This window comes from Zonotrichia leucophrys, chromosome 5, assembly GCF_028769735.1.
Source record: "Zonotrichia leucophrys gambelii isolate GWCS_2022_RI chromosome 5, RI_Zleu_2.0, whole genome shotgun sequence".
In the NCBI taxonomy this organism is placed as follows: Eukaryota; Metazoa; Chordata; class Aves; order Passeriformes; family Passerellidae; genus Zonotrichia; species Zonotrichia leucophrys.
The window spans coordinates 16,153,055-16,165,672 of record NC_088175.1 but is presented as its reverse complement, the minus strand read 5'-3'; the positions used below and the strand labels follow the sequence as shown (position 1 = coordinate 16,165,672).

The window sequence follows — 12,618 nt, the reverse complement described above, 5'->3', positions numbered from 1 at the left end:
GTTTTGATATTTGACCTGTGCTTTGTAAGAACTTACTGCACATCAGGAAGCCACAAAGGTGTGTGAAAAATTGCCAGCATCTTTTTCCTTGCATCTATTTCTTCCTTTTTTGAGGTCTTGTGATTCATTGTCGTGTTTCACAAATCGCTGTGTGCCCATTTTATACAGCAAACCACAACTTCTCGGGTCATTATTTAAAGGGGGAAGTAAAAACAACCAATGCTCCTCCTCCATCACAAAAGGAAAAAAAAGGGGGATGGGGGCCAGAGAAACTTCCCCTTCCCAGCCCCTCCTTTCCTTGGAATGCTAATGGCATTCTGACAGGATGTTGTCCTGTATAAAAGAGACACAAAGATTCATCTTTCCACTGAAAAAATCTGAAATGGTAGCTAAGGATTTTAGTGAAAAATTAAAAGCAGAGAAAACCTTATCATTACCCAGGGTCTTCTTTGAAAAGCATTAGTATCACTGTAGAATTATTTATCATTGTAATTGTGCGGAGGGAAGCACCTTGTCCATTCTCACCAATATGGCAATGTCCCTTCTGTACAGCTCTTGAGGTGCTCGGCAGAACTTCAGTGTTCCACTTCTGTAGTGTTGGATAGGATATGCAGTGATAAAGATAGCCTGGTTTCATGCGAGACCATTTAATCTTATAAATGGATCAGATGATGACAGCCTGCACCAAAGTAAAAGCACACTTCGATCCACCTGTGAGAAACTGCAGAGGGGATTAAACCTCTTTCTCCTTTATCTCACAGAGGAAATTTCTGTGTGCTGTTAGCCACTGAGGGTGAATAAGCAGTGCATTTTCGGCGGTATTGTCAGAACTGCATTCCTCTGACCAGTTGTTTGTTCTGAACCAAATGACTTCTTGGGGAGCACATGGAAAGCAACTCAGCATTTTTAGAAGGCACGATCTGCTTTTTTGATTCTTTATACTTTGGCATGCGTATTCTTGGAACTTTTATATAGGTTATTTGAGCCAAGCTATTAATTAGCAGCAGCGCACCTTTGATACAGAGATCATGTTTGGGACACTTTGGGCAGATTGGATGGAGTTCTTCCATGTTTGAAAGCATATACTATTTTTTTTTTCATGAACAGTATGCCTAAAAGTCGGAGGATTCATGGGAGAATGAGGAGGAGTCACTGTGGCTGAATCAAGTTAAATTTGCTCAAGAAGCCAGAACTGCAGCTGAACTCATGTCCAGAATTTGTGGATGCTGAGAGACAGATATTTTTGCTTCTGATTAGGTAGTATTTGTCACTGCAAAGCATAAAAGGGATATATGCTAGCCTGCCTCATTTGAGTTGGAAAATGAAACGTGGTGATCAATTCCATATGATACACAGACCCTCAGACAGGATTAGGAAAGGGATGGAATAACCAAGATGATCAGAGACACCAACACGAGTGAGGGTCTGCCAGCTTAACTGTTATATTATTGCAGTAGTACAAACTTTCTTGTTCTGTTTACTGTTGTGTTGTCCTTTACTCTTTTCATGCATAAAAAGAAATAGATTGTTGAAATTACCTAATGCCTAGTGACCCAAAGTATTATAACTAGAAAATGTTTCCAGATGAACCATTCATTGCTGCAAGAGTTTCTTCTTTGCCTTTTCTTGTCTTTTGTCATAAAAGAATGTTATACAAAGGGAACATAAAAATCTCTAGATTTCTTTCTCTGTCCATTTGATCTTTTGTTTTGCTTCCTCCTATGTCTGTTGTCTTTTTTGAAGGATGATGTAGGTGCAGATAGCTTGAAAGGAGGAAAAAACATAAAACTGCAAAACATAGGACTACAGAAATGCCTGGCAGGAGATTGTTCTTAGGGACAGTGTTGTGGTGCAGGAACACGTGGCCCATTTCCTTTCTATTCTCCCCAGCATAAGAAACTGTTGGATTAGGAATCTTCAAGGCCTTGTTTAAATGTCTCTATTGTAATGGCACATGTAGTAATCATGCTCAATGAAATCAATTTTGGTATCCAGTTGTGAAAGTCCTTGCATACACAGTTCTTGGACCTACTTATAATTCAATGGGAGCTTATGCAAAGAGCGCAATTTATTTGCACACTCTCAGTGGAGAAATGGGGACACAATTTTGCTGTTTTTCAGGTCAGCCCTCCGCTGCATAAATGTCTTGAAAACATTTGAAAATAAACCAGTTTGAATAGAGTAAAATAAATTTTTTTAGTGTTTTCTTTTAAGATCAGATATGTTTGGTTGGAAAAACTTATCTGAATGCTCTTAAGCATGCTCAAGTATCGAATTTTTGTTTGGGTAGCCCTACTAAAAGAAGCCAATGCCCATTTTTGCAAAAGGGAGGGTGGTAAGTGACGAAAAGTATTAACACTTTTTTTGGTTTCTACTGATCAAATATATAATTGGCTGAGGAAGACATGGACTTAAATAATAAAGTAATTCATACCTGCAGTGCTTAATTTCAAATTTTTAGGCTAACCTATTAACCAAGTACTTCTAAGTTGACAACCTTATTCATTTGGAAGATGTGGGAGTGCTGCAACTTTCTATTCATTTATTTGTGAATTGGTTAAGCTACATTTTCTAAGAATACATTTGTATAACTTCTGTTGGTGTTGCAGAAGTTTTGAAAGTGTTACAGTGGCCATCAAGACAAGCCAAACCCTAGACTGTTTTAGCTGATCCCTGTTTTGTCAGGCTAGGGTTGAAAAATGGGGACTAGAAGAACAGCAACTGAGTTACTCAACCATGCCAAACACAGAGCATTGCATTGTCAATGGGCAGACTCCTGCACACCTGACTGTTTCTCTTGGCTGAGCCCTCCAGAGCTCTAATGGATATGTGGGAAAAATTGGGTTTTTAGAAAGCATTTGCCACCCCTCCCCCCTTTCCCCTGCTTCCAGATGGCATTATATAAACACACAGTTCCAGGTGACCTCCTTCATCTTCCTACCTGGGAAGTGCCTGTATAGAACTACAGTAACTGATGCTGTATATTTTGATGTAGACAATAATTTTGCTGTCTATCCAGAGAGACCTATAATTTTGTGAATTCTGCTTTGGGATAAAATGTACTTACTGATGTATATGTAGCATAACTTTCTTGGATTCTTGTTTTGCTTGTCTAGCTGGATTTACACGTGTGGTATGTGACTTTGGTACATGGATGAGGGACAGCAGAAGTTATGGGTTTCTCCTGCTAAGTAAATATTCTCTGTAACTTCAATATGTGACTCCCCATCCTTTTAATACAAGAATGACATCTATCTTTCAAGTCACTGGAAAACATTTTTTTCATCTTAGTTTTTGATAAAATTGGCTGGCAATGGTCTTTATTTGAAAAAGGTATTAATCTTCTTTTTTATTAGCATGAACTGCATGATTTTTTCAAAAAGAGTAATGGAATATTTATTTTGCTTTGGTCTTCTTCTGGAGAATTCCTGTACTACAGATAGAATCCTAGCTGAATGAGACACCATTTTCTTTACCCATGTTCCTTCTTTGGTGAGAAGAATTTACAGTAATGCTGCTCATTAGGCACTGTGCATCCTGGGGCTGTGGACTGTCTGACACGAGTTTTACCAGTGCTGTATGATGAGCTGTAGCAGTGCCTCATTTTCCCTACCCCACCTCTGTTAATGTGTTCAATGTCTCTCATTGGGGTTTTTTCCTTGGGTCTTCCTTTTCCCAGTTTGGGCAGTGGGTCCAGACCAGTGTGCAACAAGTTTGGCTATGCTAATTCTACATTTTCTGGTATACCTGGATCAAAACCCCCCACTTTAATACTGTACTGAAATGAGGATAGATGCTTTTAATTTAGCACGCACCATTATTCAATTTCACTTACCATTTGACATGAGTGAGATGTTCCGGTCCTGTAATCTGAACAATTAATTTTTTAACTAATTGCCTGTCAACTGTGATGGGTGAGCAAAACCAGACAAATATGGGTAGCACTAGTGCTGTTTCCCCAGGAGCATTGTTTGCAAGGGCAACTATGGTATAACCTTTTGGAGAAGACATGGCTCCTCTTTCTCTTTTGGCTGTAATCCAAGGGGTGAAGTAAGCACCTCAAATCTAGGCTGCTTTGCCAAAGAACCTTAAAGCAATCAACAAGGTTGGTGAATGGTTTTCTTTGAGATTCTAATTTTAAAAAAAAATATTTATAAAGGTGGGGTACGAAGTTCTTTGACGTTTTTTTATTGCTTTCTTGGGGGGTTTGTGGAGTTTTTGTTTTTGGGTTTTATTTGAAACTGAAACCAACCTGGTGTTTGATACTGAAGTGTTGAAAGACCAGTGTGTTTAACTTTGAAAAGAATCCCAAGTACCTTGGGGATGTTGTAAATCTAGATTCTTAGGAGAGCAAAATGCAACTGTAATGGATCCCCTTTGAGACATTTCAGTCATCAATTTGTTTTCCTATAACTGTAGTGTGCTGTGCAGTGTGATGTTTGGAAATTAGTACCACAGCACAAGAGAGATTTCTACCTGGTTTTAATGTGTGTGACTTTAGGGCTCTGTGGAGGGAGGCACCTGACTGAGTGGAAGGGTTGTGATTCCCTGAGCTGGGAAGGTGTAGGTGTGAGGGTTGATTGGAGGCTGTCATATACCTGTACACTCTACTGGTCTGTATCACACCAAGTTGATTTTCATGACTTTTCCCATTGAGAAAGTACTAAAGCAATTGTGGGTCTGGCTTTAACTGCTGCACCTATCACCCTTCCCAGGCAAGGGACCTGAAACTCTTTATGCTGGGCAGAAGCTCAACGACAATGAGTGGCACACTGTCCGGGTGGTGCGGCGAGGAAAGAGCCTCAAGCTGATCGTGGATGATGATGTTGCTGAGGGTAAGTGTGATGCATCAGTGTTTTTTGATCACTGTGTCTCTGTTCCTAGTCTTTGCCATTATGCTCCTTCTCCCTGTTCTTCTGGGTATGTCTCCCCCCCACCCCTTCCTGTTAGCACTTGTGTATTATTATTGTTACGGTGTTGAAAATGAGTGTTCAGGTCTGAGAGACTCAGCCAGCACCAGAAACTTCTGTGACAACTGTAATGACCTGAGATATGGGTTTAGGAGACAGATAAGCTTGTACTTATCTCAGACTGTAGAGGGTTCAGCAGAACTTTCTCTTGGTCCAGGCAGACTGAACACACTCCATTCCTGAGTTGCACGTGTGGTGGTTTCCAATGCTCTGGAATCAAGGCCAAGGCTCTCTGGACCATTCCTCTGCACAAACTTTTCCTTGATGATAAACCTGCATGAAGTATGAGTGTTACAGAGCACAGATTTTCTCTGCTGCTCATTTTTGGTTATTCTTCCATTTTTAAATTTTTTTTTTTTTTTTTTTTGTAGTTTGGGCATTATAGGTTATTTTCTTTATGTTTTTTTAGTTTCCCGAGTTCTTGTGTGCATGGTTCAGAGCCATCCAGAAGAAAAAGCAAGCAAAGAAATTTATTCTCAGCTTTGGTTTAGAGTTTAGGGAGGATCCTGACTCGGCAAAGTGTGTCAGTCCTTTTTTTTTTAAATTATTTTATTTTTAAAATAATTTTCTGAATTTTCAGACAGCTTTTTGAGCTCCTACTTCTTGTTGCAGAAAAATGTAGTTGAAGGGAGGAAAGAAAAGATCAGTCAGGAAAGTTGGTTTGTCCCAAGTTAAGATTTGCATTGAAATGATCAAAGTGCTTCAGATTGATCCTTTTGTAATTGCAGAATTTTAAGAGATTATACTTTTCAAGTCCATTTCCCCATGACTGCAAGAGCCAGAATCCTATTTTTCTATTCTTTTGAAGATGTTAAATTCTCATATTTGTATATAACTTTAGGAACTGGGCTTTTGAGAAAAACATCAGTAGTCTGGAGGCTGATGATAATAAAACAACAACAACAAAAACTAAAACAAAAAAACCCCAAACCAAAACAAAACCAGGAACCCTGGATGCAAAACTGATGCAGGCATAATTGTTAGTTTACACCCATGCTGGTTTGCCAAAAAGCTGAAATCCTCTTTTCTGAGTAGCTTCTACTCAGAATGCAACTAGGAGTAATGGCTGCCACACAGTGCCAGAACACTGTAACCTATCTCTGAAAAAAAGTATTTTCCTTCTGTAGGAATGTGAATTATTTTAAATATTGTGGTCATTTAGATAATTTGGAAAGCCAGGAGTCAGAATCTTAAATATGCTCAAAGAAGTTGGCTTACAGGAAAATGGTTTGAAATAAGTTTTCTCTCTGAAGTAAATATGTACTGTCCCATATAGACTGTGATTTTGCAAGAGAGAACAAGAAACATGCAAGAAAAATCATTCCCTCTCCTCATTGAAATTCAGCCTTGGTAGTGGCTTGGTCAAAATCAGCTCACAGGAAAAATGAATTTTGTTTAGGAGGGAACTTAAAAGAAACACTTCATCCCGATTATTTCTAAATTTGAGAACAATTGTTCTGGATGTACTTTTTTAGGAAGCACCACGGGGTGGCACTCTCTGCATTACCGAACCGATCCCCCAAAGCCATCTGTTCTTGAAGTCTTTTTCACGAAGCAGTTTATAAATAATAATGATACAATCCTGTACTAAAATAGGATACGCATATGTACATGTATATGAATTACATAATTAAAGATGCATTGCAGCTAAAAATATCTGTTAAAAGAATGCCATAATGGCAAAGTCAGAAGTCGGAAAAGCCAGAGTTAAGATTTTTTGTGCAATCTGCATCCCACTTCCTTGGGCAGAGATAACAGTCTTCAGTGGTGTGGTCACATAGATTTTTCCACAGGATTCTTGCTGTCTTAGGCATAGATCAGAAATCTAAATTAGGCCTCCAGTAAAAATAAACAGCCTATCTGATTTCTGTTTTCTTATTGCTTGTTTGGAACAATGCACGCCAGCTGAATTTTGCTCTAAATTTAGATTTTCAAAAAATTTTTAGTTTTTTTATTTTGTGTGTGTGTGTTGTAGGCTACTCATCAACATGTTTATACAGAACTAAAAAGTTTAACTGGATTTATTCTCATGTCTATGTTACGTGAAGAGAGTGGGCATCCTTTTTCCCATTTTACAGGTTTGGGAACAACCAGATTATAGTTGGATGTATTTGGTACAAATTTGCTGTGTTCTTCTAGTCATTTTCATCAGAAAGATTCAGCATGTCTGTAAATTACATCCTGTAAATTAGTTGAACCCTGCCCCTTGGAGAATTAGATATAGAACAATTAATGACCACCTATGAAACATTTGTAATGAAGTGTCTGACTTGGTTTCCTGTAGAACATCCAAGGCAGAGACAGAATCCAATTCTGGGCAGCATTTTACTGTTTTATGCAAAGGTTCACAAAACCTTTGTCCCACATTCCTCCTGACCTCAGAACAGATGTCAGAACATCAGTGGTAAATGAGACACAAATACAGCAGACATATTCCTCTCTGTGGCATCTTCCTAGCACCCAAATACCACAGTGGAGGCTGGAATTTTTTCTGTCTGCTACCACTTGAAATAGAGAGCTTCTGATTGCTGTAGTAGCTACAGTACTCTATAGAGCACAGTGGGGAACTAGAGGTGAACTCTGCAGGTGGGGCTGATAGCTAATGAGATCAGAAAATACTGGATTGCACTCCATGATTTCCTGGGAAATTACATCTCTGTCCTGATTCTGATCTTGTATTGCCATGTCCTTTGCAGCTTTTCACTGAACTACTCCTGACTTTCTACAGTACTGCCTCTAGCACTTTTTTTTTTTTTTTTATTAAGCCAGCCCCAGTTTTCTTATTTTTCACCTTTTCTGAGATTCTGGGCTCACCTTCTCCAAACTTGCTCACTCCATTTTTAACGCCCCCAATATTTGGGCTCCCTATCCCAGTGTGCTCTGGATTCCCCAGTTCTTGGCTTTTTTCTTCTACTCAGGCCACAATTGCCTCCTATTTTTTTAAGTGTAAAAGAAAAAGGCAGGAGTTTTCTTGCCTTTGAGAACTGACATATCTTAATTTTATTGTTCTAATTTTTTGAAGTAAAAAAAACCAGGCTGTTTTTTAAAGTGACTTTTATAATTTTAAGAAAATACAATTCTGGTTTGGAAAAAATCATAAATTTTATAACACTGAAATTGAAACTCTGAGGATCACAGTAGCGGAAGTGAGAAAGCTGTCTAAACAAATTTCCCCATGTACTGTTTCAGTTTCTGGAAACTTCAATTTTTCAAACTAAAATAATATTATTTCTGGTAAAGAACTGTTTCAGGATTTAAAAACATTTGCATTGGTTCTGACACTTGAATTTTTAAATAGTCAGAAATTTGTGACTGCCTTCAGCTGCTTCTAAGTTTGATCAGCTGTGTCTGCTTGGACTGAAGTTTTCCATGGTCTTTGTATAATTGTATAGATATTTAGATCCACTGGTAAAATTTGGAATAAGTAAAAAAGGTGAATTGGTTTATATAATATTTTTTCTTCATATTTGAAGTAGATAGCTGAAAAAAAATTCTAATAACAATTGTGCTTGCTTGCTGTCTTTGAATAAAACGTGTTTTCACATTTGGACAAAGTATAAACTGAAAACCTGCAGTTTGTACGTGACCGCATGAGGGGAGTTAGAAATATTTCAGAGTTTCCAGAATGTCTAAGCAAGATAATGACCATCATTTCATGTAAACTGACTCTATACACTACAAGCCAGGATGTATCATCCATGTGTCTTTAAAAGCGTGTTCAGGTTTTGTTCCATCCCCAACAGAGAAAAAAAAGCCAAAGTCACAACTCGTAGGAAAAGTCTTGAAAGGCCTAATGGTTTTTTGTTTGTCAGTTTTTTTTGTTTTTTGTCTTTTAATGCCTGGAAGTTGTTATGGTGAGAGATGTTAGGAGAGTTCAGAAGATAGCACAGAATATGAGAAAGCTTTTAAGCCCCAGTTGATATAACCTAGGGGAATTGGAGGAATTTGTTCTGGGTTCAGCTGTGGTGATTGGTATGATTCCTAGGTATACCCCAATGACTGACAAATATCTCTTGCAGTGACTGGTTGAGAGTTTTGTAGATATGCTTGCTGACCAGCAGATGCAGTGAAGTCAGATACTGTTGCAAAATTTTGTCTGTCTATAGCATACTGGAAATATTTATTCTTGTCTTTATCCAGTTGTCAAATTTCACAAAGCTAGTATGAGTTTAAATATCTTTGTTCCCTCTGGATTTTAAACCTGGTGAATTTTACCAGCATGTTAAAATCTTATGAGAGGGACCAATGGGTAGTGTGGCTGTATTCTTTGGAAAACCTGCTAAAAGAGAGGACTGTGCACTGATTATAATCATGGACAAAACACACTTCACTTGGAGAGAATTAATTTAATTTACTGCCAATTAAAAATAGAGTTGAATGGTGAGAAACAAAGACAAAAAGTAGAACAGTGTCTGCCACTCTCTTTTACTGGATTTGCTCCTCCCTGCTCTCCCACCTGCCCCCACTAGGCAGAGAAGGGGACTGGGGAATGGTGGCTGTGCTCAGCCTGTAACAGATCCTCTCTGATGCTCCTTCCTCCTCACACTTCTGTCCTGCTCCAGTGTGGGTCCTGGCCATGGAACGCAGTCCTTCATGAAGTGCTCCAGTATGAGGGTGTCTCCATGTGCTTTCAGGAAAACCTTCTCCAGTGTAGGCTTTCCAGGGGCTGCAGTTCCTTCAGGAAATATCCACCTGCTCTAGCACAAGAGTCCTCCATGAGTTGCAGTGTAAATGTCTGCAACACTGTAATCTTCTTTGTGGATGGTGGATGATTTCTACTCTGGCACCTGGAATGCCTCCTCCCTCTTTTCAATTCTTGATGTTCATAGGGGTTTGAGTTGGTTTGGCTTTTTTTTTTTTCCCCCCCCTTTGTTTCTTGTGAGTAGCATTATGTCCTTTCTCACACATTTTCTCCCAGGTACCACCATCTTATCCAAGGGGCTCGGCTGTGCCCTGTGGTGGATGGGTTGGAGCCATTTGGAACTGGCCATTTCAGGCACGGGATGGTCCCAACCTTTCCTCACTAAGGCTGCCCTGCAGCTACCCCCCAGCCAACACCATGCTCCATAAACCCAATGAGAACTGCAGAAAATTTTGTGAGAAAAAATAATGGCCTACATGTAGCAGAATTTGAATGGTAGTTGTACAGTGAACGATAGGAAAACAACCAAATTCTTAGTATTTCATTCATTCCTTTTTACTATGTGGATCAAGGCTCATGTCAAAAAACACTGTGCACATGTGACCAAATAGTGAGAACTACCTTAATGAAGAACTATGGAGAGCTAAAATAAGATTGGCTGAAAGGGTTTTCATGCTGATGTTGCCCAACTTTTCTTTATAGCATACTGTTGTATTTCATCCGTCTGTATGGGTTCTGTGTCAGCACTGGTGCCTAGCACACTTAGTGAAACATTTAAATATGCTGTATGAGGAGTCTGACAGTAGTATTTGGCATACTTGGATGTTTTGAGAGGTTAAAATCTTGTCATGATGTGGTAAATAGCCCAAGTGGTAGGTTGATGATTTAAATAGATGGAGGGCTTTTTACCTGTTGCATTTTGTGTGTTTCCCTCCTGCCATGATCTTAAAAGAGAAATAACATTAGGCCAAGGAGAGAACAAAGGAATAAATATCAGCAATTTTATGACTGTTCTCACTTCTCTCATTGCTCCTATTTATATTAATCTATGTTTAACAAGTGTTTTCAGGAGATGCACTTGGAAAAATTGTTTCAGAAGTGTTCGAGTTGTTTGGCAGATGGTCTGCTGCATCAAATAGATCACCGTCAGCTTTAAGGGAGATGCCTGGTCCTCTTCACAGACAATAAAGTCTGTGAAGCACAGGGAAAAGGACAGAGCTTGCTGCCCATGGCCCTTTAGAGGCCTGTCTTTTCTGCCAGGTTTTGGCAACTGCTAGACTCACACATCTCCACCAAGCCTTCACCAAGATTCTGTACATCGTTTCTTATGCAAGCTACTGAACAGTGATTGGATAGGATTTAGTTCTGCTAAATCAGTCTGGAAACTGGAGTTTCTATATAACTTATTACTGATCCCCAGTATTTCTCCTTGCTTCTGTCCTTCAAGGCACAATGGTTGGTGATCACACCCGCTTGGAGTTCCACAACATTGAGACAGGGATCATGACAGAGAAGCGCTACATCTCCGTCATCCCCTCCAGCTTCATCGGGCACCTGCAGAGCCTCATGTTCAATGGGATGCTCTACATTGACCTGTGCAAGAACGGCGACATTGACTACTGCGAGCTGAAGGCACGCTTTGGCCTCCGCAACATTATAGCTGACCCTGTCACGTTCAAGACTAAGAGCAGCTACTTGAGCTTGGCCACCTTGCAGGCTTATACATCCATGCACCTCTTCTTTCAGTTCAAGACCACCTCAGCTGATGGTTTCATCCTCTTTAACAGTGGTGATGGCAATGACTTTATCGCAGTTGAACTAGTCAAGGGGTAAGTGGCTTTCTGTTTTCTACCAGCTTATTTATAGATAAATTACTTATAGGTGTAAGCATTTAAAGCTTACATGAAGAGAAGTTCATCTGATACTCATGTTTTGTCTGTTTGCTGAGCTGTAAGACGAAGTGTTTAAACAAAAACACTGAAGCTTAAGACTCCTGATTTTATCACTGACTTCCTCCTATGGCTGTGGGAGGGACATTTTTACAGTGCGCAACATTAGTATTTTAAGTCATTGGGACATAGTTAGACAAATATTTTGTCCTTTCAACCTTGCAGATTAGCACAGAAGAGGAGATGTGTGAGGGCTCTGTATGTCTCTTCTTCCCCACTCCCTCTCCCTTTTCTTTTTCCATTCTAATACCTGTTTTTCTGCCATCTCCAGTGAAGGAAAAAGAAAAAGCACATGGGCTGCTGAATTTGTACTTCTGCTGGTGATGCTTGATAAAAAGCGAACTCAGCTTGCTTTTGAGCTGCTGTATTCTTTTCAGAAGACCTATAGCTCATTAAAAAAAAAAAATCCTTGTTAGCTGAACAAATTTTGATCTCTGATGATTTAGTCACGGTAGACATGTTTTCCACAGTTTACCAGTCCTGTTTATTTCAGTTCAGTCTGTTTTTGGTTTTGGCTTTACACGTACTTCTTTAAGTGGGACATTGAGTAATAAAAAAAGCAACAGTCACGATCTCCTGGTGCTCTGTTGAGAGCAGAATTTTGTTGTCTTTTTTTTTTTTTTTTCTTTTCTTAGTAGAATACTTCTCTTCCATCCTCAGGTGGATTTCTCTGTTCGAACTATATAAATAATTCAGGGTAACACTCCCATGACTTCAGTCTTTGTTAGTATCTCTATTTTTGCCAAAAGCTTTACTAATTGTTTTTCAGCTGTTTGAATAAGTCTAGGATCTCATGAGAATTTTAGTACAATTTTTCAAGTGAGTTTCCTAATTAACTTCTTATGGGAGTTATTCAAAACTCAGAATTAACCTAGGGAATATATGCCCCAAATAGGCATATCTAGTGTTACTCCCCAGTACATTTATCAATATTACCAATTAAAAAAAAAATTATATGCACAGACAGTGTTTTTGTGGATCTGAGAGAAATTTGTGAAAAAGAGGAATGTTTTGTGATTAGAATCTGATTATTTGAAATGTTGTCATCTCAAAATAC

At 39.1% G+C, this 12,618-nt stretch overlaps 1 protein-coding gene across 3 annotated transcripts in view; it reads left to right on the top strand.

The window, feature by feature from the left end:
• NRXN3 (neurexin 3) overlaps positions 1-12,618 on the top strand; it is a 964,874-nt gene that overhangs the window by 417,279 nt on the left and 534,977 nt on the right. For all 3 annotated transcript variants that reach the window (XM_064715475.1, XM_064715471.1, XM_064715470.1), the window contains 2 exons: positions 4,716-4,835; positions 11,060-11,441. In XM_064715475.1, the coding sequence (XP_064571545.1) occupies positions 4,716-4,835; positions 11,060-11,441 (502 nt within the window). The remainder of the gene's footprint in view (positions 1-4,715; positions 4,836-11,059; positions 11,442-12,618) is intronic.